At 55.5% G+C, this 23,955-nt stretch overlaps 1 protein-coding gene across 2 annotated transcripts in view; it reads left to right on the top strand.

The window, feature by feature from the left end:
- Col2a1 (collagen type II alpha 1 chain) overlaps window positions 1–23,955 on the top strand; it is a 29,458-nt gene extending 5,503 nt beyond the window's left edge. Inside the window, exons 2-54 of one of the 2 annotated variants that reach the window (XM_029548068.1) lie at window positions 36–52; window positions 444–476; window positions 600–632; window positions 730–783; window positions 923–1,024; window positions 1,295–1,297; window positions 1,934–2,011; window positions 2,644–2,688; window positions 2,794–2,847; window positions 3,199–3,252; window positions 3,960–4,013; window positions 4,312–4,365; window positions 4,460–4,513; window positions 4,803–4,847; window positions 5,314–5,367; window positions 8,026–8,070; window positions 8,430–8,483; window positions 9,949–10,047; window positions 10,341–10,385; window positions 10,479–10,577; window positions 10,724–10,777; window positions 11,144–11,251; window positions 11,603–11,656; window positions 11,741–11,839; window positions 11,970–12,023; window positions 12,512–12,610; window positions 12,981–13,034; window positions 13,664–13,717; window positions 13,957–14,010; window positions 14,236–14,289; window positions 14,522–14,566; window positions 14,752–14,850; window positions 15,084–15,191; window positions 15,542–15,595; window positions 15,852–15,905; window positions 16,270–16,323; window positions 16,601–16,654; window positions 16,934–17,041; window positions 17,510–17,563; window positions 17,969–18,022; window positions 18,688–18,849; window positions 19,019–19,126; window positions 19,294–19,401; window positions 19,618–19,671; window positions 19,808–19,915; window positions 20,107–20,160; window positions 20,273–20,380; window positions 20,631–20,684; window positions 21,127–21,234; window positions 21,563–21,851; window positions 22,206–22,393; window positions 22,691–22,933; window positions 23,390–23,955. In XM_029548068.1, the coding sequence (XP_029403928.1) occupies window positions 36–52; window positions 444–476; window positions 600–632; window positions 730–783; window positions 923–1,024; window positions 1,295–1,297; window positions 1,934–2,011; window positions 2,644–2,688; window positions 2,794–2,847; window positions 3,199–3,252; window positions 3,960–4,013; window positions 4,312–4,365; window positions 4,460–4,513; window positions 4,803–4,847; window positions 5,314–5,367; window positions 8,026–8,070; window positions 8,430–8,483; window positions 9,949–10,047; window positions 10,341–10,385; window positions 10,479–10,577; window positions 10,724–10,777; window positions 11,144–11,251; window positions 11,603–11,656; window positions 11,741–11,839; window positions 11,970–12,023; window positions 12,512–12,610; window positions 12,981–13,034; window positions 13,664–13,717; window positions 13,957–14,010; window positions 14,236–14,289; window positions 14,522–14,566; window positions 14,752–14,850; window positions 15,084–15,191; window positions 15,542–15,595; window positions 15,852–15,905; window positions 16,270–16,323; window positions 16,601–16,654; window positions 16,934–17,041; window positions 17,510–17,563; window positions 17,969–18,022; window positions 18,688–18,849; window positions 19,019–19,126; window positions 19,294–19,401; window positions 19,618–19,671; window positions 19,808–19,915; window positions 20,107–20,160; window positions 20,273–20,380; window positions 20,631–20,684; window positions 21,127–21,234; window positions 21,563–21,851; window positions 22,206–22,393; window positions 22,691–22,933; window positions 23,390–23,536 (4,175 nt within the window). In that variant the 3' untranslated portion in view covers window positions 23,537–23,955. The remainder of the gene's footprint in view (window positions 1–35; window positions 53–443; window positions 477–599; window positions 633–729; window positions 784–922; window positions 1,025–1,294; window positions 1,298–1,933; window positions 2,012–2,643; window positions 2,689–2,793; window positions 2,848–3,198; window positions 3,253–3,959; window positions 4,014–4,311; window positions 4,366–4,459; window positions 4,514–4,802; window positions 4,848–5,313; window positions 5,368–8,025; window positions 8,071–8,429; window positions 8,484–9,948; window positions 10,048–10,340; window positions 10,386–10,478; window positions 10,578–10,723; window positions 10,778–11,143; window positions 11,252–11,602; window positions 11,657–11,740; window positions 11,840–11,969; window positions 12,024–12,511; window positions 12,611–12,980; window positions 13,035–13,663; window positions 13,718–13,956; window positions 14,011–14,235; window positions 14,290–14,521; window positions 14,567–14,751; window positions 14,851–15,083; window positions 15,192–15,541; window positions 15,596–15,851; window positions 15,906–16,269; window positions 16,324–16,600; window positions 16,655–16,933; window positions 17,042–17,509; window positions 17,564–17,968; window positions 18,023–18,687; window positions 18,850–19,018; window positions 19,127–19,293; window positions 19,402–19,617; window positions 19,672–19,807; window positions 19,916–20,106; window positions 20,161–20,272; window positions 20,381–20,630; window positions 20,685–21,126; window positions 21,235–21,562; window positions 21,852–22,205; window positions 22,394–22,690; window positions 22,934–23,389) is intronic. The other variant, XM_021217158.2, reaches the window with a different exon arrangement.

The following is a 23,955-nucleotide window of genomic DNA, read 5'->3' as shown; positions in this document are numbered from 1 at the left end:
CTGTCTCACTTCTCTTTCTCTGTCTTCCCTTGCAGGAAAATTAGGGCCAAAGGTAAGGCACCCCATTTTTAATTTAATTTAATTTAATTAATTTAATTACATCCTCACTCCCTGCCCATGTGATTTTATGTATGAGCGTGGACACACACAAGCTATGGCACATGTGTGGTGGCCCGAGGCTAACTTTGAGGACTTGGTTCTCTCTTCTCACCATAAGGCATTAGGCCGGCTCCGTAAGAGCTTTAGCCACTGGGCCATTTCACTGGCCCATGTTTTGCTTTCACGTGTCCTCCTTCGGAAGCACTGAGATGCTAATCTGGTCTGTGCCTCTTCTTTAGACCTCAGAAGATGTCCATCTGAGAGGCTAGGGTGGTGGGGTGGGGTTCTGTGTTGGGGCTCAGAGGGCTTGCTCAGCCTTCTCCTGTCCATGTTTTGTGACACAGGGGCAGAAAGGAGAACCTGGAGACATCAAAGATGTAAGTACAAATTATGCCCACCATGACCCATCCCCACCACCTCTCACCTCTGCCACAACCTGTGCACCTGCTGTCCTAAATGCACCCCTCTAACCAATGGGCCCGTGGCTCTCTCTGACACAGATCATAGGACCCAAAGGACCTCCTGGCCCTCAGGTAAGAAAGGGAGAGATCCCTTTCTCCATTCTCTGACTGCACTCAACCCATCATGGCCTCTAGTTTCATGTCAACATACCTTGCCCCTCCCCTTCAGGGACCTGCGGGTGAACAAGGACCCAGAGGTGATCGTGGTGACAAGGGAGAAAAGGTGAGCAGACAGCAGTAAATACTGATGTCTGTGTCCCCTGGGTCTTCTAACGGTCTGGGTGCCTCCCAAGTGCTGCCCAGGGTGATGGTTCCAAAGGAAGTGACGCTTCACTGATACCTTTTCTTCCCTTCCTGTCAAGGGTGCACCCGGACCCCGTGGCAGAGATGGAGAACCTGGTACCCCTGGAAATCCTGGCCCCCCTGGCCCCCCAGGTCCCCCAGGTCCCCCTGGCCTTGGTGGAGTAAGTGTCCTTAGTTCTCCTTTCTCCAGGCTGACCCTCCAGAACTGTGGCTTCTAAATTGCCACTCTCTCTTACCTGGCAGCCTCCCAGAGCCAGCCAGCAGTACGCACACAGCCTGTTCACGGCCTGTAATTGAGGAGAATCACATATGAGGCTCGAGGCTCTGGGGCTAAGGGCTGACTTTTTTCACTCACTGGGTCTCTGTAAAGAAGGCCTTCAGCTATCTGGCTTCCTGGCACCCCACCACCGTGCGATTAATTCTTGGGGGAGGGTGTAGGGGTGCCCGCAAAGAATGACTGGGCACTTGTATTTCTCTGGAAGAGCAGTGACCACTGTCCTTGGAAGACGTTTGTCCATAGCCCTTGCCAAGTACATTCCGAGCAACTATTCATTCTCATGAAAGAGCCCCACTGCGTGAAGGTGTGTGGCTACTGTCATGTTTGGAATCACACCAGTCAACAAATTATATGACTGCCCACTTTGTAGGTGTGCCATTTGGAGGTCTGCTGTGTTTTAAATCCTTCAATTTAAGCGGGTTCACAGACGCCTACTATACCCCTTCCCGAAATACCTCAAGACCAGATTTCAGCCCTTTGCCAGACATCAACATCGGAGAGAACAAAGAATGCCTGTTAAAAGCAATGTTTTACTTATGTAACATTTCAGAATATGAAAGTTTATAAGGCAGAGCGTGAGGGAGCGGGACCACCAGAAATAACTTGACTTTCCAAGGAAGTGATTCTACCACTGTCGCAAGGGCACACTCCCAAAACTTTGTCGGGTCTCCTTGGCAATTCTGACCAATGCTCGGCTAGTCCCTGATAACCAGGTAGAACTAGGTAGAACTCTGAGCAATCAGACATGACCCAGGGCCTCTCAGCCCCCTAACATGGCTGTGTTGCTTTGCAGAACTTCGCGGCCCAGATGGCTGGAGGGTTTGACGAGAAGGCTGGTGGTGCCCAGATGGGAGTCATGCAAGGCCCCATGGTAGGACTCTGGTTCTGTGCTGCCCACACGGGAGGAGGGCACCTTTCGCAAAGCCAGAGACCCAGCAACCTCTGCCTTGCAGATGATTTAGAGCACCTCATTTCCATCAGCTATGGGAAACCTCTCATTTAACCCCGGGGAGTTTGGCTTTTAATGGTGATGGATTCTAGTCTGGATGACACTGTAGTGTGTCTAGGAGGAACGGGGTTGGAGTAATGCATAGAGCCGATGTATTAGGGGGCCGGTTGCCACTGCTCTTGGAAGGAGAACTGAAGGATGCAGACAGCAGCTACTGTTCTTCAGCATCCACCAGGCTTCCAGCAGGAAATCTCACCCTGCAGCGATGGCTTGGCACATGCTAAATGAAATTCAGACTTTAGTAAACATGGCCGCCATCCAGGAGGGAGCAAGGCCAGCATCTCGGTCCAAATAGGGCCTATAAATAAAGATAGATGGTTGAGTGGGGAGTGGGGAAGAAGAGGGAGCAGCCGCTGGAGGCCCTTTGCCCCTCCCCCCCTGCTCTTGCACTATCTTCTTGTCCCTCTTCTGGCTGCTGGTCGGTAGAAGATGGAATCCTAGAAGCCGATGATAAAGCTGGCCAGTAAGCGTCTCCTTTTTCTGTCCCAATGCAGGGTCCCATGGGACCTCGTGGACCCCCAGGCCCTGCCGGTGCCCCCGTAAGTGTTCAGTCTTTTCCTCTTGGGGGCGTTGTAGATGCTCATCATCTACATCATGGCGGCACAGTTTGGGGGTCAACATGGTGTCCTTATTTCCCTTTTTAGGGCCCTCAAGGATTTCAAGGCAATCCTGGTGAACCTGGCGAGCCTGGTGTCTCTGTGAGTACCATAGGCTACCCTCCCCCAGGAGGTTCTGGGGACAATCTTCTCCGACCCAGGCTACCATCTGCTCCCGGGCTCTGCCAACTCCTTCCCACAATGGGAGTGCCATAGGGAATTCAGATGTCACTCCCTACTCATGGGGCACTCCTGCAGAGAATCAATATGGCTGGAACTCCATCAGGGGTCATCAGCCTGTGCAGTCCCCTCCTCCCACCATGATCTACTTTACAGTTTTGTGATGACCTTTTTGTCTTTCTTCCTCTCTTCCTCGTAGGGTAACTAGCTTCCGAAGCGACCGCCTCCAGTTGTGTTTCCCTTCCAACCATGTCTTGAATTCTCTATTTGTAGGGTCCCATGGGTCCCCGAGGTCCTCCTGGCCCTGCTGGAAAACCTGGTGATGATGTGAGTAGACCCGAGAAGCCCCAGTCCCCAGAGAGAGGATGGGCTGGGACTTGGGGTTGAGAGACTTCCTGAGGAACCAGGCTGGCCAGTCCTAAATTCCAGCTACCTCCCTCCCACATACCCTTCTTTTGCACCTCAGCTTGCCAGATCCCTGGGGGTCCCTTTAGATCCCACAAGAAGGAGAGTAATTAAAACATCATTAACTTCGGGAAGAGAAATGAGAAGGAGAGAGTCAGCCGGGATGGGAGGACTCAAAGCACAGCGGTATAGAGTAGAAAGACAAAGGAAGAGTCCGTCAACAAACATGCTACCATCATCTCAATTGTAAATGAGGTAGACAAACTCAGCCTGAGCCAGGATGTCTACAGAGGAGGGGGATATGAAAAAATAGAGAGAAAAGCTGGCTTTCTTGAGCTATTTTTATGACTGGCATCACACAGCAAAGTCTCCGGAGGTCAGGGCATACAGGCCGGTCCCCTGGGCTCTGGAGAGGGGACCAGAGGCTTGCTGGGGACAGTCGAGTGAGGGCCCAGGAACTTGCCAAGGAATAAACCACAGAGGCATCCTGGGTCACGGGCATCTGCAGGAAGGGGGTGGTCAAGGTGGGCAGATAGACAGATGCCCAGCCATGGAGTGATTTGTTCTGGGCCCACTACTTACGCTCATGAGACTGCCAAGAAAAATGAGATACCTGTCTTTCTGTTCAGGGTGAAGCTGGGAAGCCCGGAAAGTCTGGGGAAAGAGGCCTCCCTGGCCCTCAGGTAAAAAGTTTCATCTTCCCTGCTCTCACAGGCTTTTCCAGTCTCCCTCCTGAGTCCATACGGCTCACTCGGCTTGATTAGCTTGATTAGGTACCATTAGTACCTGCATATGTAATGCCTTCACACTGGAGACCGTGCTTGTATGAACACAAAGGTGACGCTCTGGGTTCCGCTGAAGGAGCTACGGACGAGCCTGGATGCCTGTTTCTGTTGGCCCGAGGGAGCTGGACTTGCAGGCTATCCAGCAGCCTCCACCCAATCTCTGCTTTCCTCTGAGTATCCCCTCTTTGTATTGCAGGGTGCTCGTGGATTCCCGGGAACCCCAGGTCTCCCTGGTGTCAAGGGTCACAGAGTAAGTACCGTGGGTTAGGATGTTTGGGGGCTATGCACACTATTTCCTGTGCGGGCTCCCAGATATGTGACGGAACCCTCCTCTTGTTTCCCAGGGTTACCCAGGCCTCGATGGTGCTAAGGGAGAAGCGGGTGCTCCGGGTGTGAAGGTAAAGGGGCCACAAAACACACAGAGGGTGCTGGTAGGGGACAAGCTGGTAGGGGTCTGTCCAGTCAAGGCGGCGCTGATGGGGTCGCAAGATAGAACATAGCTGGGAACACCCAGTGTACATCTCGGTACATAAGCAGCAGGCCTTAGAGTTTGGGGACATTGTCTCCCAGAATTGAAATGGACATATCTCAGACCTAATCGAGCCAGCCAGATCTTTCGATGGCTTACCTAGGAAGTTTCTGGAAGCCAAGACTCCAAACACTGACCCTGTATCTCTCTTTCTCCAGGGTGAGAGTGGTTCCCCTGGTGAGAACGGATCCCCAGGCCCAATGGTGAGTATGAGTCACCCCTGGGAAAGCCATCCCAAGCTCTTAAGACACCCCTAACACCTGTCAGACAGCTACCCTGCAAACAGCAGCATTTCCTCCTTCATGCACTCATGCAAAGCTGTTCCTGCAGATTTATCTGATTATCAGCCAACCCAACATGCAGCATACAGATGGTTCAGAGTTCACGTGCCCTTCCAGGAACTGTTAGGCATGCTTAAAGCACGTTTCAGTTGCTCTTTAAAAAAAAATCTGGTTGTCTTCAATGTTTTGGGAGACTGTTCTGATGAGAACCAAGCTGCATTTTCCATAGGAAGGGGCAGGAACACACAGGGCTCTCCCTGAAGGAACCCCCTGTGTCCTGGGAGCAGGACCTAGGGTCGAGACGGGGCCACTGTGGGTGGGAAAAAGTCATGAAGCGGGCCACCATTATGCTAACTCACACTTTAAACTGTGCTGCTGTGTGTTGCAGGGTCCCCGTGGCCTGCCTGGCGAGAGAGGACGGACTGGCCCTGCTGGTGCTGCTGTGAGTAACCCCCAAAGCCCGGCACCACCACACGCTCAACACTTGACAGCTTACAAGTAAATTTCTCTTGACCCTCAAAACAACTCAGTGGTAACCCCAACCAGGAGGGAGATACCTATCGATGATCATAGTACCCTTGAAGCTGAGTACCTGAGGGGAATCACAAGTTCAAGGCCACACATGAGACCTTTCTCCACACTCCACCCCCCCCCCCCGCAAGAAACAACAGAACCCAACTTGGTGAGGACTAGGGCGCATCATCGTACCAGAATTTTCTATTCTGAGGTTTCCAACTCCCAATCTTCAGGTGGGGTGGGGCCTGCAGGGTGGAAGGAGGGCGTACTACAGGAGAGTATGCTGGTGAGAGTCCTCTTCCGGAGTCGGGATCCTTCCAGGTCACCCCTTCAATAGCCTCTTCTCCTTCCAGAGCCGTGCACGTGCCAGTTCAGGAACAGGCTTAGATGCTGCCAGCCCTTTATGCCATACACTCTGCCCTCTCTCTCTCGATTCCGATGGCAGCACCCTTGATGCGGCTCTGAGTAGTGTCGAGATAGGACACCAACGGCATTCACCTCGCGACCCTTGGTTTAGGACCTGGCATGCTTCTCTTTGTCTAATCTTCCCCCTCGTTCTGTGAACTTGACTCTCTCGTTCCCATTTTAGAGAAGAGGGAACTGAGTCCCGGGAAGAATAACTAGCTTAAGACAGACTGTGTACCGAGGGCCCAGAACCATGAGCTAGAGGACTGGCAGGCAGTGGAGGGCATAGGTGCCAGCGAAAGGGGGTTAGCATGGCTCCCCAAGCAATAGAGAAGCCTTGTAGGTGCTTGGTCAGGCGAGTGATGCGATGAACCGCGCGCTTAAGAAGGATTCCGGCTTTCTATTGGTCTGCACCCCAGCCAACCAAACTTTACGGCTTTCTATTGGTCTACACCCCAGCCAACCAAGCTCAGAGGCCCCGCCTCCTAGGTCCTTGCAGGGCGACTGTAAGCAGCTGCTTTCCACACCACGCATCTGGGCGGAAAGTTCCCTCAGGAGCAGGTCTGTGAAACCAGCAGCCTGCACCCGCACTGCCCACCAGAGCTGGCCAAAGGCCTCGCCCCAGGGGCGCTTTGTGCGAAGGGAAGGAAGCTCTGGGCCTGCTGCTTCTGCAGAGTCGGGAGACCCTGGCCTGGGGACTTTAATGAGGCTCAAAGCCAGACTGGCTCTACTCACTGCCTCTGGCTGTGTCTCTCCTTCCCAGACACAAGCCCCAGTTCTTGCTTTTCCTCGATGGTCTCGTCCACAAAAGCAGTGGTCGTGCTGTTAGGATATGTGTTGGGCCTTTTGGGGGGTGGGGGCAGGGCTCCCCACTCTGCCTTGCTGTCTGCTGCGAGGTCTCCCAAAGGCCTTCTGAGCCTAGAAGTTGTCCATGTAGGCCTCAGACACAGGCAGCTCAGACTGGGCCCTCTCCCCTGCCCTGCTCCAGTAAGAGCGTAGGATGGACACTGTCCCCTCCCTCCTTCTGCCCTGATCTCTACAGACTGACTCCTGGAGGGTTTCCCCAGTAACAGAGTTTTCCAGGGCGCTTGGGTCAGGAGAGCAGGCTCTGTATTCTCTCTGCCATTCCTTCCATTGAGTCTTGCTGCCATCCCCCACGCCCCCACCCCCGGGCTGCCAGGCTAGAGGCTCTGTGAAGAGAGATGGCTCACACCAGGAAGGAGACTGAGCACCACAGAGCACCCTTCCCTCGTGCTTCTGAGAGACAGAGATGTGCAGAAAGTCCCCCCATTAGCCCCACGGTTCTCAACCTATGGGTTGTGACTCCTGTGGCTGACCGTTATCTCCAAAAATATTTATATTATGATTCATAACAGTGGCCAAATTACAGTCGTGAAGGAGCAATGAAAATAATTTTATGATCGTGGCTTGCTTGCCACAACGTGAGGAATTGTATTGAAGGGTCACAGCGTTGGGAAGGTTGAGAACCACTGGCTTAGCCTTTTGGGTCTGGCGGGGACCCGATCCTAGACCTGGCTGTGCCTAACATAGCGGTTCTTGGAGTTAGAATACAAATTCTCAAGGGCACTGGAGAAAAATAAAAAGACGTTTTCGCCCCAAACCAGTGGAACTCTCAGAGCTCCAGTCCTTTAGAGAAGGGACAACCTCGACTGTCCCTGCAAAGCCAAGGGTCTCTGAGATAGGAGCTCAGATGTGGTTGTAGACAGGGTCTGTCTTCATCGTGGGTCAGGTTCCAGGTCTGCAGGAAACATTGTGGGGGTATTTGTGCTGTCCTGAAGAGCAGCTGACTGGGAGGGACCAGAGGGTACCTGAGTTCCCTCTCCTTACCCCAGGATACCCAGTGCAGGGCAGTTTCTTCCTTCCTTCTGCCTGTTTTCTTTTGCCCAGCCCATGGGATTTTTGAATGATCATTCGGCTTAGATTTCAGAATACCGGGGACCTAACTGAAGTTTTAGAAGTGACAAGTCTACTGGGAAGTTTCCCAAGCTTTCTTACCCACAGAGGGCCAGCCCCCTGCAGCCCTCTGTCTGTCTGTCTGTCCCCTCATCTAGATATCCCAGGAAGGTTCCCCTGCTGCAGACACACACCTTGTTCATGGTCAGCCTAGGACACCCCAACACTGTGTTTATTGGCTCCTTTTTGTTGTTGTTGTTCACAGGGTGCTCGGGGTAACGATGGCCAGCCAGGCCCCGCTGGACCTCCGGTAAGTTGCTGTCATTCTTTAGCAGGTGACAGTAGCTATGCAGCCCCGAAGTCTGTGGGGTTGCCCCTGTACTTGGTGTCAGGAAGAAGCTTGCTGCTACCCTGCAGCCTGACACCCCCAGCTGCCCCTAGCGCTCTCTTCTTTTAAGGAGAGAGGTCAAAGCCCTGTGGCTTCTCATAGACTCAGAAACTCGCCAAGAGGAGCAAGCTATCTCCCTGGAGGTCTCGGGGAACAGCAGTGGTGGCAGTTTCTTCTAGCCACAGTGGTGGAAGGAGTGGGAGGTGGGGCGTTTCTCTTTGAGGCCTGGACAGAGTTCCCTGACACCCAGCGTTCACCCTCTGCCTCCTTCTTCTTCCCAGGGTCCTGTTGGTCCCGCAGGTGGTCCTGGCTTCCCTGGTGCTCCCGGTGCCAAGGTGCGTGATTTGGTGGTCAAGTTGAGAATCTCAGAGGGTCAGGATACTCAGTCTTCCTGTAGTCCTTGCTAAGGAAGGGTCCCTTTGCCACATATCCCCTCCCCCCAGCCTCTCTGGGTGTTCCCAGCATCTCTCGCTGACGGAGAGTAAGGTTTGGTAACAGAGGCTGAAGTCCATCTAGTAGTCAAAGATGGGAAAACCCAAGACCCGAGAGAGAAGACGACTAAGGGAGGGGAGGAAGGAGAAAACAAGCCGGGGGTAGGTAAAAGCTGAGGCACCCAGAAGGAGCTTACAGGGATAGGGAGGGAGAGGGGCAGAGGCAGGCCACTCTTCTGTGCAACCTCTGCCCCTTTCTTATTTCTACTTCACTTGGGGTGCTGGGCTGTTGTTAACGTGGTCCTTCCAAGGATTAATAGAGGCCAGCGGGAGGCCAGCCAGCTCAGGGAAAAGCCCCCGTGGCCCAGGAGGGATTCCAGTGTGAGCGTCCCTGGGAGTGAATAAGGAGCCTCCCTGTGTCACTGGCATCAGGTTGCTTTTCTGCGCCTGGGGGTTTCCATGGCAACCAGACAGTGTCTGAGGCCCCTGGGAGCCCCGTGAAGGAGACCCATTGTGAAGAGGGACAGCAGAAGGTGAGGGGGGCCTGACCTTTAGAAAATAATAATTACCAAAGTGAAGTAAGAATGCCAGTGTGGAGAAACCTGAGGAGGCTCTGACCTCTCTCCAGGTCAGCAGCCGTCCCCGAGGAGGCTCCAGCCCAGAGTGCCAGATCACAGAGCTGTGACTTTTAGGAAAAAGAAAGAAGAAAAATAAGAGGAGAGAGAGAGAGAGAGAGAGAGAGAGAGAGAGAGAGAGAGAGAGAGAGAGAGAGAGAAGGGAATTTTTATGAGGGGATGAGGGGTTTCCAGTTAACTTAGGGAAAAGTAGAGCCTGTCCCAGCTTGCTTTCGGCCCTGGCTTCCTGGCACTTCAAACAGGCTGAGGCTCAAGCCTGGAGCAGCTCTGATCACCCAGCAGCCAGAAACAAAGCCATTTCTGAGCTGAGACTCTGGAGGAGACAGAGTCACCCTTCTGGCTTCTGTTCCTCTGTCAGAGAGAAAACAAAAGGAGGGTGTGTGTGTGTGGGGGGGGGCGGCCCATTTGTCCATCATCCTGTGGCTCTAAGATGGCACCTAACCCAGGCTTTTCTGCTGGGCTGAAGGACCAGCAAGCTGCTTGCTGTCGGAACGCAGTAGGCTCCTCTATCTGTGCAGCTGTGTGTGGGGTTACAGGGCAGGGGTGAGGTGCATGGTAGAGGAGGCAGGGGTGGGATATCATCTCTTCCTGCTGCTTGGTTGGGTGGGAACAGAAACAACAGACTCCCATGCACACGCAACTCACAGGAGTGTGAACACACACGAGTCAAGCACGCTGGCCGTGAAGTGCTGCCACCCCCCGCCCCCCACTTCAGCCTCCCACTCTCTTCCCAGGGCGAAGCTGGTCCCACTGGGGCTCGTGGTCCTGAAGGTGCTCAAGGGTCTCGTGGCGAGCCTGGCAATCCTGGGTCCCCTGGGCCTGCAGGGGCTTCTGTAAGTTCATCTCTTTGGCCTGGAAGGCATGGCATTTGTGGCCTTGTCACAAGTGTACATGTCACCTGGAGTCCCAGTCACTGGGACCATTAAATGTTTATGCTGGCCAAACACCTCCCACTGACATCCACGACTGTCTCCCTTCACCCGTAGTCCACCTCATGAGACAGGCAAGAGAGATGCCCCTGAAGCAGACAGCGCTTGTCCCTGACCCCCAGACTGGGGCCTGATGGGCGGAATGGTTGGGTTGGTTCTCTGCTGTTTATTTTACTGCTGTACCATCTTCTTGTCAGGGTAACCCAGGGACTGATGGTATTCCTGGAGCCAAAGGATCTGCTGTAAGTATTGGCCCTGGGCTGCGCATCCTCAGGGTGGCTTCATCCTTCCTCATCCTCTCTCCTCATGTGTCTCTCTTCTGCTCATGCTGACAGGGCGCTCCTGGAATTGCTGGTGCCCCTGGCTTCCCTGGGCCCCGTGGCCCTCCAGGTCCTCAAGGTGCAACTGGTCCTCTTGGCCCCAAAGGTCAGGCGGTAAGAGCCCGAAATGATTGACAGGTCCTACCTACAGGCCCCCTCTTTTCTGTGCCCTCCTGCTCACTGCAGGCTTCTGGGGGAGGGGTGAGCAGACTCTTTGGAGAGAAGCCAGGGCGAGCACGTTTTTTCTTCCTCTCATGTAGGGTGAGCCTGGCATTGCTGGCTTCAAAGGTGAACAAGGCCCCAAGGGAGAGACTGTAAGTATCTGCCCTCAAGACTGTCTTTGCTGTAGCTCTGTCCACAGACCACCCTTCTGCCCCCGCTGGGCCCCCTCCCCATAGCCACTTCCCATCCCGGGCCCACTCCTGCTGTTCCTGCAGAAGGGAGCGAAATAGGGTAGAGAGGACCCTGACGCAGCCTCCTCTCCTGGTTCGAATAGCTTGAGTTCCAAGCCATCTCTTTCTCTGGGGCTGTTTCAGGCCCCCCAGCCCCGTGGCTGACCCTTTTACCCTCTTGGCCAAGCCCCGAAACATTCCCGAGGTCCCTTCCTCTGCACACCAGGCCAGAGCTTTCCCCAAGGCTAGGTGGAAACCTCATCCCACTTCTCTTGTGCTTGTCTTCAGGGACCTGCTGGGCCCCAGGGAGCCCCTGGCCCTGCTGGTGAAGAAGGCAAACGAGGTGCTCGAGGAGAGCCCGGTGGTGCTGGACCAATTGGACCCCCTGGAGAGAGAGTAAGTAGGCGGGGAGCTCCAGCTCACTGCTCCATGGCTCCTCGTTTCTGCCACACCCAATGACTTTTCTGGATAATGCGGCTCTTCTCTTCCCCATCCAACACCAGGTCACAGCATCCTCATGCTGTCTGTACCCTCTGTCCCAAGGGTGGCATAAAACAGTAGCTTCTTCCCAGAGAGGTGGGAGCAGGTCCTAGTCGGATGTTAGGTTCTCTGACTCGTGGGCAGTGTCTACTGCCCCGCAGACACGGTGGGAGGTGGAGGGGACAGACCCCTGGAGCCTGGTGGGACTCCTTCCAGGCATGCTGGTGAAAAGCCATCCTCACCCCCTGCCTCTTCCCTTCTCCCTAGGGTGCTCCTGGCAACCGTGGTTTCCCAGGTCAAGATGGTCTGGCAGGTCCCAAGGTGAGTGGAGGAGGAGTGGCTTGGTCCCTGCCTGTTTCCCTGGTTACAGAGCATTCCATGGACTTCCTGTCTTCTCTGGTGTAGGGTGCCCCTGGAGAGCGAGGGCCCAGTGGCTTGGCTGGTCCCAAGGGAGCCAACGGTGACCCGGGTCGCCCTGGAGAACCTGGTCTTCCTGGAGCCAGGGTAAGGTGGATGCCACACAAACCCCCACCCCCTTCCCACCTGCATCCTCTAAGCTGTGCTGCCTGAATTGGAAGATTTGGGGCCTGCCCCCCCCCAAATAACCTTGGTCTCTTCTCTCTCCCTAACCAAGGGTCTTACCGGTCGCCCTGGTGATGCTGGTCCTCAAGGCAAAGTTGGTCCTTCTGTAAGTCTATTTATTACCTTGAGTGAGAGGTTCCTGGGAGAATAAGGGATTATCTTCCAGGAGATGGTGGGAAGAGAGAAGGGAGTTTGGGTGAGGCCATCTAGGACTCTGTACATTTTGTGAAGGAGTAAGAGACACATGGTAGGTTTTATGGCCAGATGCAACCTGTACTCTGAGCCCTGAAACACACAGACACACACGCACACGCACACGCACACGCACACACACACACACACACACACACACACACACACACACAGCATTTGGACATCTTCCAGGAAGAGGAATGATGACAAAGATTCAGGAGAGAATTCTGAGCCAGGAGCACCTGCCCGTAGCTGGGTCTGTGTGTGGGGTTGGTCAACCCTAGATGCATGTGTTTGGCTGGTACCTTGTTCCCTGCCTGCCACATGGCACACAATTAGTAAATACTGATGGGGAGATACGGCCAGAGAGACTATGTCCTGAGAACAGATCCTGTCTTTCAGGGAGCCCCTGGTGAAGACGGTCGCCCCGGACCTCCTGGTCCTCAGGGAGCTCGTGGGCAGCCTGGTGTCATGGGTTTCCCTGGCCCCAAAGGTGCCAACGTAAGTGACAGTTTGCTCTCTCATCTCCTTCGTCTTTTCCTATATCCTTCAGAGAAAGAGCTGGGTCCTGAGCGGAGATAACCCAGGGTGGGTGACCAGTGGCCTCTCAGTGTCATTGAGCTCTGTCCTCCATGTCCCGCAAGGAATGCATGTGACCTGGGGTAAACTTGGGTACCTTAAAACCCTAAGACATCAGCACTGGGACATTACCCATAGAGCCTTGTGCCCTGGAGGCCAGTGAGTATAGAAGAAGGGGCTGATGTTCAACGGGACCTTCTCTTGTGCACCACAGTGAGGCTTCAGGCCGCAGGCTCCCTAGCCTATTGTTTCACTCTATCCTAGTTCATGGTCTTTGCTTCCCTCCCTTCAGGGCGAGCCTGGCAAAGCTGGCGAGAAGGGTCTGGCTGGTGCTCCTGGTCTAAGAGTAAGTGTCCTCCCCATGACCTGTGGCTTGGTATTGGTGCAGTCTCAGTGTTGGTGGAACTCCTCACAGGAGCAGCGGGGGGGGGGGGGGACCCTCCAGACGTGCACTTCAGATCCTTGGTTATCAAGAGCTGATTCTGATCCCAGCACTCGGGAGGCAGAGGCAGGCGGATTTCTGAGTTCGAGGCCAGCCTGGTCTACCAAGTGAGTTCCAGGACAGCCAGAGCTATACAGANAGTGAGTTCCAGGACAGCCAGAGCTATACAGAGAAACCCTGTCTCGAAAAACCAAAAAAAAAAAAAAAAAAAAAAAAAAAAAAAAAAAAAAAAGAGCTGATTCTGTGGACGAGCACACGTTAGGTTGTACCGGGATCCACCCAGAGAGTCTATGGCTGCTGGTGGGTTTCAGAGGCAAAGCTGAGGTACAGAGGAAGATGTCTATGTGGAGAAAGACTGAGGCAAACGGTGGACGCAACAAGGAAGTTGAGGGAAGGGTGAAGGCGGAGAGCCATTGCAGACGTTGTTGATCTAAAATCCCCCCCCCCCCCGACCAAAGGAAAAACTGCATCTGCTGGTCTCGGGTGACGCCGCGGACATAAGTCATTACAACTCCTCTTCCCCTGCCCTGTAGGGTCTTCCTGGCAAAGATGGTGAGACAGGAGCCGCAGGACCCCCCGGCCCCAGTGTAAGTGCCTGCTGCTAAAACGAGGGACCTTGGGATCCATTTAGTAATAGAGGTGACAGATGTGGATCTGGGCTGAACTATCCCCAGACCTGCCTAGTGGAGGGAAGTGTGGGTAGATCATGGAGAGCAAGTGGCCCGCCACATGTTGGTTGGTCGGGGCAAGAAGGCTTCTAATCCACTTCCCAGGGCCTAAGGTTCTCGGAGTTCCTGGCTTGGCTCACCTTTTCTTTCTTCTGCAGGGACCTGCTGGTGAACGAGGCGAGCAAGGCGCTCCTGGACCATCAGGGTTCCAGGTAGGTGGCTGGACCAGAGTCTATGCAATCCCCTCCCGTGCCTAGAGCTCTCTGGGCAGGCTCTGAGGGTGGCAAGCCCACTCCTCTCATGGGGTACCAGGAGCTGTGGCACCTCGTGCCTGGCCTTAAAAGCTCTCTCCTTTGGGTCTGCCTTGTGCTGCGGCCTCCTGGAGGCTGAGGCACCAGACACCCTTCTTTGCTAATCCCTGTCCCTCTGACTTCCAGGGACTTCCTGGCCCTCCTGGTCCCCCAGGTGAAGGTGGAAAGCAAGGTGACCAGGTGAGTAGGGACTCTCTGACCTTGTTTAGCTGATGTACAGGAGACAAGGGAAATGGGGTAAACGGAGGACCCCTGTGGAGCCTGGGAATGCCCCACACCTGATTCCCTGCTCTCCATGGACAAGTCTGAGCCTGGTCCTCCTGTGGACATGCTCAGCCACCGTGGAAGGCACGCTCTTGAGTCCAGAGGGGGCAGACAGCCTTCACTCGTACATCCTTCTTTCACTCTCTAGGGTATTCCTGGTGAAGCTGGAGCTCCCGGCCTTGTGGGTCCTCGGGTGAGTGTCCTGCTACCCAGCACCGGTGTCTCCTTGGGCCTGCCTTCATTCGGTTTGGCCCATGTCTCCCAACACTGCAGCCTGCCTCGGGTTCTTGGGGACCCCTACCTCTCCCCTCCGGCCCCTCTCCCGTCTCATCGTCCCCACCACTTTTGCCTGATTTCTGCCTGATGTCTCTGCCACAGGGCGAGCGAGGTTTCCCAGGTGAACGTGGCTCTCCCGGTGCTCAGGGCCTCCAGGGTCCCCGAGGCCTCCCCGGCACTCCTGGTACTGATGGTCCCAAAGTAAGTGTGGCCAAGTCCTGCAGGTGTCCTCCACCCAGCACTGGGGACACTCACTGAGGGGTCAGAGGGAGGAGAGGGAGCACGGAAGGCGGCTAGGAGGCACTTGCGGGAGGTGGCATGGGAAGGGGATGTAAGGGGGAGAAGGGTTAGGGAGCCTGGCTTCTCAGGCTGTATACAGTGGGGCTGAGAGAGAGATGCTGCTCACTGCAGAGTCCTCTCGTCTGTCATTTTAGGGTGCATCTGGCCCAGATGGCCCCCCTGGGGCTCAGGGCCCTCCAGGTCTACAGGGAATGCCTGGCGAGAGAGGAGCAGCTGGGATTGCTGGGCCCAAGGGAGACAGAGTAAGTGATGGGCACCTCTCCCCAACGCCACAACCACCAGGCTTCACACTCGGTCCTTGTACTTCTGAAGATGAGGATCATGGCCATCCTTTGAGAAACTAGGAACCCCCCCACCCCCTGGCAACCAACTGACCGACCGACCGACCGACCGACCGACCGACTGACTGAACCGCTCTGCCATCGTGACTCCTTTTCCCTGTTTTCTCACTAGTTACCCCTTGTCACCAGCCCGAAGCCCACAGAAAAGACTTCCTAGACAGGGACAAGATACCAGAACCTTAGCCAGGCAGGGATAAACTGGCAGTCCCTCCTGACGTACCCACTAAGGTACCCGGTATTCTCTCCTGCAGGGCGATGTTGGCGAGAAAGGTCCAGAGGGAGCCCCTGGGAAGGACGGCGGCCGAGTAAGTAGCTGTTGCTTACAGGACTCAGGAGCTGCGATACAGACACAGGTCTTCCCACGGCCTCTCGCACTCAGAAGAGGGGCTGGAAAACTACAGGGGCTTTCCCTTTAGAGCTGGGGACCAGATGTCAATGGGGGGCTCTCAGACCATGGGAGGGTACACCAAAGTCTATTGGGTATGGGGCTCTCAGAATCCCCCAGGAGCCCCGTGATGCTGGCCTGACTCCCTCCCTTTATCTCCATCTTTCCCCCTCCAGGGTCTTACTGGGCCCATTGGACCCCCAGGCCCAGCAGGGGCCAATGGCGAGAAGGTGAGTTGTGGATGGCCTTTGTCCCTCTCTCTGTCTGACCTTTGTCCCTCTGTCCACCTCCCCAGAATGTCTTCCCCTTACCTCCTACCAGACAGTCAAATTTTACTCATTGGCCATCGTCCCGCCACGATGGTGGTAGAAGTGGGGGGCGGAGGTCCAGTTAGCGTGTGACTTGTGTGGCAGTTGGCCTGGTAGAAGGGTGCCATTGGCCAAGGCCTTGAGGAGACAGTGGGGTGGCTGGGACTGGGAAGGAAGCTGATGTGGAATGGGGTCTGGGGACCCAGAGTCCCCTTTCCAACATCAGGGCTTCCTGGTCCACTTGGCTCCTCAGGCCCACTCTGATCCCCACCTTCTCAACTCCTAGGGAGAAGTTGGACCTCCTGGCCCTTCGGGAAGTACTGGAGCTCGAGGTGCCCCGGTGAGTGTGTCTCTCTAAATCAGGCTCTCCCTGGCCCGGGGAGTGAGGAAGCTGGCCTGTGCCTTGGGGTTAGCGGTGGGAGGAGAGAAGTCATGAAAGGCAGAGGTCACAGGCCCAGGCATGACCACTGCTCTGGCTCCCTGGGACCCAGCTCACTCAGATGCCTCCTCACTGGGAGGGGTTGAGCACGAGGCTGGGCTGGGCAGTGGGTCCCCAGTCTGAGGAGAGCGCAGAGGCAGGTGACAGACATGACACCTCCTGGTCCTCTCTCTCACAGGGTGAACGCGGAGAGACTGGGCCACCTGGACCTGCTGGATTCGCTGGCCCTCCTGTGAGTATCTCTGTCTACCTTACTCCCGCCCATGCGTGCAGTCTGACTCCACACCCAGAACTCAAGGGCGCTTTCTGGTGGGAGAGAGGAGGGAGCCCAAGAGGCCGGTAAAGGGAGAAATGGACTTTCTTCACATTTCCATGGCAACAGAACAGCCCAGTCTTAAACCCAGTTTTCAGGCCCAGGGTAGACGCGTACACGTGTACCCCCAGAACCTTTTGGCAGGACCTGGGGTGATTAGCTTGCCTCTCCTTCACCTGTCCCTTCTTCCTATTACAGGGTGCTGATGGCCAACCTGGTGCCAAGGGTGATCAAGGAGAAGCCGGACAGAAAGGAGATGCTGGTGCCCCCGGCCCACAAGGCCCCTCGGGAGCCCCTGGGCCCCAGGTGAGCTCATGAGGCAGAGGCTGCCAGGACAGGAGGAGGGCCAAGGGCCGGGGTAGGTCATGCAGGCAGAGTCTAACTGGGAGTCTTGGGGACCCCTTGGCTGTGCAGGGAGAATGGTGCATGGGGCACACAGGTTGGATATTAGGTCCCCAGCACTGAGTATAGGCTGTGTCCACTGACCTCGGATGGCCAGGACAGGCAGTCGGTGTCCTGGGGCAGCAGAGAGAGCGGGTTTCCCAGGAGGCGAGATCTTGGGGTTGTCTTTGTAGAAGGCTTGCAGAGTCCAGCCCTAGAGTCTCCCAGTGGCGATGCACACAGATCTGCCTACAACAGCTTTTGTATGGGGTCCTAGTGTCAGGAAGCGGTGCTCTGATAGCCCCGTTCTCAGGGGTCCTGAACTAGGGTTCAGACAGATGTTTACCACTCTCCCCAGGTCCACCAGACCTCACTGTCATCTTCCTTTCACAGGGTCCTACTGGAGTGACTGGTCCTAAGGGAGCCCGAGGTGCCCAAGGTCCCCCGGTGAGTAAATCCCATGTAAAAGGCTCTGGGCCATGATTTCTGCAGTGGGTTAGTTAGGTTCCGGATTCTCCACCTCCTCTCTGCCCAGCCTTTAACATGTCCAGGCTAAGCTCACCCTACTACAGCCTGGCAGGAGAGGCAGCATCTAACTCTGCTGTGTGTGCACAGTCACCTTAGAGTCAGCTCTGCCACTGCTCCCTGAAGGCTAGCCACACCTCTCACCCCCGACCCCATGTGCAGTGTTCGCTCCCTTCAAGTGACTCACTTGCTACTTTGTAGCCCCCAACCTTTCTTGATTCCCGGGCTCTGAAACAAGCTCTCTAGACTTACCAACTTGATTCTCCTCTCTGCTGACAACCCGAGGTATCCAGGGCCTTTCTCTCACCCACCGCTCTGTGCCCACAGGGAGCCACCGGATTCCCTGGAGCTGCTGGCCGAGTTGGACCCCCGGGTTCTAATGTGAGTGCTATTCCAGGTTACTTCTGGCATGGGAGGCCCAGATAGGGTCAGAGGCATCCGGAGCAACCCACCAAACACAGGGGTCCAAAGAGCTCCCTTACGGCCCTGACTTTTCTCCATTCCTACCAAATGGGAGGAGCAACTAATTGACTATTGGTAGCTGGGAGCAATGGGGCTTCCTGGCTGGTTTGGACTCACCCTCAGACATGGTCTGCTGAAAGGACTGGCATGATGCCCTGCACCTGAGACATAGTTCCTAAACCTGTTCAGTGCATCTAGATCTACACTCTGTAAAAAAGCCCATGCGCTCCAGACCAGATAACGGGGGTGGGGGTGGGTAGGGGAGATTTCAGTGTGAGAAGAGATAAGGAAAAGTTCCATCCACCAACACTGAGAGTGGAGGAGGGGCTGCTGGGTGAACAGCAGACTCAGGTCAGAGGGTCAAGGTTGGAGCTGTTTCTGGAGGAATCCATTATAGAGGATGAAGCTGACCCAGCAGGAAAAGCTCCACATGGATGGAGAAAGCGATGGAGCCACAGCTGGCTGCCCAGAGCTTTACACAGGGGTGGGCCGTGTGGAATGCCTTGGCCTCCAAGGCCACAGTGGCCTTGGTAACTTGGATGAGGAAGACGGGGAGTTATCACTTATGTATTCATTCCTCCTAGGGCAACCCTGGACCCGCTGGTCCTCCCGGTCCTGCTGGAAAAGATGGTCCCAAAGGTGCTCGAGGAGACAGTGGTCCCCCTGGCAGAGCTGGTGACCCCGGTCTTCAAGGTCCTGCAGGAGCTCCTGGCGAGAAAGGAGAACCTGGAGATGATGGTCCCTCTGTACGTCCCCTAGGAGACCCATGCGTGGCGCCTGAGCTCCTCTAAGCACTCGGAGGAGGGTGCAGGGCTGTGGGGGACTGTGGGAAGGGAGTTGCACAGAATGGACTCAATGGGTGGGAAGAGGCATAGCCAGGCCAAGCCCTGTGTCAGCTCTTTCTTCTTCTCCTAGGGTTCTAATGGTCCCCCAGGTCCCCAGGGGCTGGCGGGTCAAAGGGGCATTGTTGGTCTGCCTGGTCAGCGTGGTGAGAGAGGATTCCCTGGCCTTCCTGGCCCATCGGTGAGTGAAGGATGCTTCTCAGGCTCAAATGGTACCCTAGGTCTTCCTTTAGCTCAGCACCCTTGGGAGCATCCCTTTGTCCGCTGATTCTGCTGAAGAGGGTGGGGTGGAGCCCTGGCAGGGATATTCAGCACATATACTCATGATCCTTGTTTCCATCCTTTCAGGGTGAGCCTGGCAAGCAGGGTGCACCTGGATCATCTGGAGACAGAGGTCCTCCTGGTCCCGTGGGGCCTCCTGGCCTGACAGGGCCTGCAGGTGAACCTGGACGAGAGGTGAGCCCTAGGGTTTGGTGTGGTGGGATGATCTTGAGGGAAGGACACCCAGGGAGACCAGGGCTGGGTGTACAAGGAGGAGGGTGGGTGGAAGCTTGTAGGACTGTTAGCCCCCAAGTCTCAGTTGGGCAGAAGTGAACAGGTCAACGCTTCAGACCGAAGTGGGAGAGTAAACAGAGAGCAGCTCTAAGTGAATCCTCATGTCCCCTTGTCCAGGGCAGCCCTGGTGCTGATGGACCCCCTGGAAGAGATGGTGCAGCTGGAGTCAAGGTGAGAGACTGGTGTCTATTCTGGGATGGGGGTTTGGGGAGCTGCGGGGGTCCTAATGTGCCACTCTAGAAGCAAAGTTTCTCTGCCTGCCTCTTCTGAAATTGTGTTTGCTGAATCTGATACTTTGCTCCTACAGGGTGATCGTGGTGAGACTGGAGCATTGGGCGCCCCTGGAGCTCCTGGGCCCCCAGGCTCTCCTGGCCCTGCTGGCCCAACTGGCAAACAAGGAGACAGAGGAGAGGCTGTGAGTATCCTGAGTTCAGGGGTGAAGAGGGTACCAAGTGGTAGGGGGCGTTCCATGTTTGCTTTTTCCTGTTTTGAGCATCCAGAGGTAGCCCCTGGGTCTGGGGCCTCCAGGCCCGAGGCAGATGTGGAGGAGGGGTTTCATGTCCTGACACTTCATTCCCTGACACTTTTCTCAATCTCCCCTCACAGGGTGCACAAGGTCCTATGGGCCCCTCAGGACCTGCTGGAGCCCGTGGGATTGCAGTAAGTCCTGGAACATCCTGTATGGAGTCCTCCTGGGGAAAGGGACGCCAAGTCTCAGATGAGACACATATTGGACCAAACTTGACCAGATCCATGACTTTCTCATTCATAGGGCCCTCAAGGCCCCCGAGGTGACAAAGGAGAATCTGGAGAGCCTGGCGAGAGGGGACTGAAGGGACACCGAGGCTTTACTGGACTGCAGGGTCTGCCTGGCCCTCCGGTGGGTGTCACTGCATGTCATTTTTTTCCACGAGGGGGCTGCCCAAGACCCCCTACTTTTCAGGCCCCCTGAGCTTCTCCTGCTACACAAAAAGCTTGGGGTCTTCCTCAGAAGCCACTGGAATCTCTTAGTGGGTAAAAGAGGAGGAGGTGGAGGAGAGGGGATGGGCACGTGACTGCTTCCCATCCTGAAGGAGATGTATTTCTATACCCAGCTGTGTTGACCTCCGCTGTTTTCTTCTTTTCCACAGGGTCCTTCTGGAGATCAGGGTGCTTCTGGTCCTGCTGGTCCTTCTGGCCCTAGAGTAAGTGAGATGGTTTCAGGGGATGGAGTGAACCTTTCTGCTGGGTGGGCCAAGGCCTCAGCCAGGAGATGGATGGGGATGAGCGTTGCTTCTCATTGCTTCTCCAGGGCACCTCGGACTTAGCAGTCCTCCCAGGAGGTACCCCCGAGAAAAGTGGGACTCTCTTGCACTGGCCGTGGCCTAAGCACCGGAGGTCACAGTGGCTGGAAGACAAGCCTGATAAAAAGATTTTTATAAACATGACTTAGGAGGGACATGGAACTAACCTGCTGGTCCTTGGCTAAATGGAGTTGCATTTAGGGAATGTGGCTGAGCAGTGCAGGAAATCAGAGGCAGAATGGTGTGACCAGCACCACTGGGCTGGCCACCCACCTAGCCATAGCTGCTCCACTACACTACTCAGAGGCTGGTTTCCTATCATTTCTTCTCTCTTGGCTTGTAGGGTCCACCTGGCCCTGTTGGTCCCTCTGGCAAAGACGGCTCTAATGGAATCCCTGGCCCCATTGGGCCTCCAGGTCCCCGTGGACGCTCAGGAGAAACAGGCCCTGCTGTAAGTGTCCTGACCCCACCCCATCTCCCACCTTCCACCGTCGGAGATATCCCTGGAATTTTATAGGACCTTTGGGACATCAGCTGACAACTAGTAATGAAGGCGTCCTACAGGCTGAGGGCCAGTTGAGGGTCACAGGGCTCATGATGGGTTCTGGGAAACAGAAGAGCCAGGGAGGCAGCGGGGAAGCTGCTGTGGCTTTCTTGGTTCTGTTGCCCTTCGTTCCCACCAGATGAACAAGAAGAGGACGAGCATAGTCCCAGCAGACGGGCACAGAGGAGGGCCTTGCCCCGTGATTCCTGGCTGACATCTTTATTTACTGCTTCAGGGTCCTCCAGGAAATCCCGGTCCCCCTGGCCCTCCAGGTCCTCCTGGTCCTGGCATCGACATGTCAGCCTTTGCTGGCTTAGGGCAGAGAGAGAAGGGCCCCGACCCCCTGCAGTACATGCGGGCCGACGAGGCAGACAGTACATTGAGACAGCACGACGTGGAGGTGGACGCCACACTCAAGTCACTGAACAACCAGATTGAGAGCATCCGCAGCCCCGATGGCTCCCGCAAGAACCCTGCTCGCACCTGCCAAGACCTGAAACTCTGCCACCCCGAGTGGAAGAGCGGTGAGCCTGGAGGGCAGGACCCCTGCCCCAGAGAGGAGAGAGCCAGGCCACCAGTATGGCCGCCTTCAGCAGCCAGGAAGACACACCCCATTGTACTTTAGCACAAAGCGGGGTCAGACCTGGAAGGTTCTGATGACAGAAGTGACTGTCTAGCAGGAGAGCATTGCCTCTCCCTTTCTCCTTGGCCCCCTCTTCAGCATTAGGTCTCCCATGCGGATTTCTTTGTCCCCATGCCCTTCTGTCTGGCTCCCACTTAGGCCACATGTAAGCCTCCCCTGACTTGTTTCCCAGTAGGCTGTCTTGCCTCTGACAGGCAGCCTGGTCCTCATGGGATGCTGCCTCTTTCTCCTGCAGGGGACTACTGGATTGATCCCAATCAGGGCTGCACCTTGGACGCCATGAAAGTTTTCTGCAACATGGAGACCGGCGAGACTTGCGTCTACCCCAACCCGGCGACGGTGCCTCGGAAGAACTGGTGGAGCAGCAAGAACAAGGAGAAGAAGCACGTTTGGTTTGGAGAGACCATGAATGGTGGCTTCCACGTGAGTGCCTGGTGGTCTAGGCTCAGCTGGCCCCTCCTGAGTGCTCTTCTCTTTCCTCCGATTCCTCAGCTCCTTCTCCGCATCCTCCGCCGGTGTCCCTTTGGGCTTTAGAGGAAGGAAAGAGGAGAAAGTATTTTCCCCATTAGAACTGGAGAAGAGGTCCTCTGAGCTTGCTCTACACCTGCCCCGGGGCCGGACTGATGCTCCAAGCCCCCACCAGATGAATGCACCATTAGCCTCTGATGCCAGCAGATGCTAGACCCCCTGGTCTCACACCCTCGCCTCTCTGCCCCACAGTTCAGCTATGGCGACGGCAACCTGGCTCCCAACACCGCTAACGTCCAGATGACTTTCCTCCGTCTACTGTCCACCGAGGGCTCCCAGAACATCACCTACCACTGTAAGAACAGCATCGCCTACCTGGATGAAGCGGCTGGCAACCTCAAGAAGGCCTTGCTCATCCAGGGCTCCAACGATGTAGAGATGAGGGCCGAGGGCAACAGCAGGTTCACATACACTGCCCTGAAGGATGGCTGCACGGTGAGTGGTGCTGAGGTCGGCCTGTGACAAATGTCACGTTCCTATAGTGGCGGGACTCATCAGAGGCTTGAGCATGTAGGAGACAAGCTGAGCAGCGGGGAGGGGGGGAGGGGGCGTATACCATACTGGCATGTCGGCTTCCTCATTCAGAGGCAATAAAGATGCTGGCAAGCTCACTGACTCTTACAGCAGTATATGTAGAAACTAGCACAGGAGAGGAGAGCCTATCACAGGCGGGAAGCCCTCTGTGGGAACGAGGAAGACAAGTAGGGGAGGGCTTTGCCATCAAGGAGACAATTGAAGAGGAGAGGGCTTGGGCAAATGGAGAGAAGTTCTAGCGAGCCACCCAGTCACCCGGTGTCATCCCCAGCTTGTGGCTGCTTAGTTTGGGGGTGCTAGGCAGCTGGTCCTTGTTATAAGGCATTGCCCAAATGACGCCTCCCCTTTTCTGCCTAGAAACACACCGGTAAGTGGGGCAAGACTGTCATCGAGTACCGATCACAGAAGACCTCCCGCCTTCCCATTATTGACATCGCACCCATGGACATCGGAGGGGCTGAACAGGAATTTGGTGTGGACATAGGGCCTGTCTGCTTCTTGTAAAAGCCCCGAACCCTGAAACAACACAATCCATTGCGAACCCAAAGGACCCAAACACTTTCCAACCGCAGTCACTCCAGGACCTGCACTGAATGGCTGACCTGACCTGATGATACCCAACCGTCCTCCCCTCACAGCCCGGACTGTGCTCCCCTTTCTAAGAGACCTGAACTGGGCAGACTGCAAAATAAAATCTCGGTGTTCTATTTATTTATTGTCTTCCTGTAAGACCTCTGGGTCCAGGCGGAGACAGGAACTATCTGGTGTGAGTCAGACGCCCCCCGAGTGACTGTTCCCAGCCCAGCCAGAAGACCCCTACAGGTGCTGGGCACAGGGACTGTGTGTCCTACACAATGGTGCTATTCTGTGTCAAACACCTCTGTATTTTTTAAAACATCAATTGATATTAAAAACCAAAAAAA

Source organism: Mus pahari, chromosome 17, assembly GCF_900095145.1.
Source record: "Mus pahari chromosome 17, PAHARI_EIJ_v1.1, whole genome shotgun sequence".
Classification (NCBI taxonomy): Eukaryota; Metazoa; Chordata; class Mammalia; order Rodentia; family Muridae; genus Mus; species Mus pahari.
The sequence above is the reverse complement of the archived record's forward strand: the minus strand, read 5'-3'. Positions and strand labels throughout refer to the sequence as shown.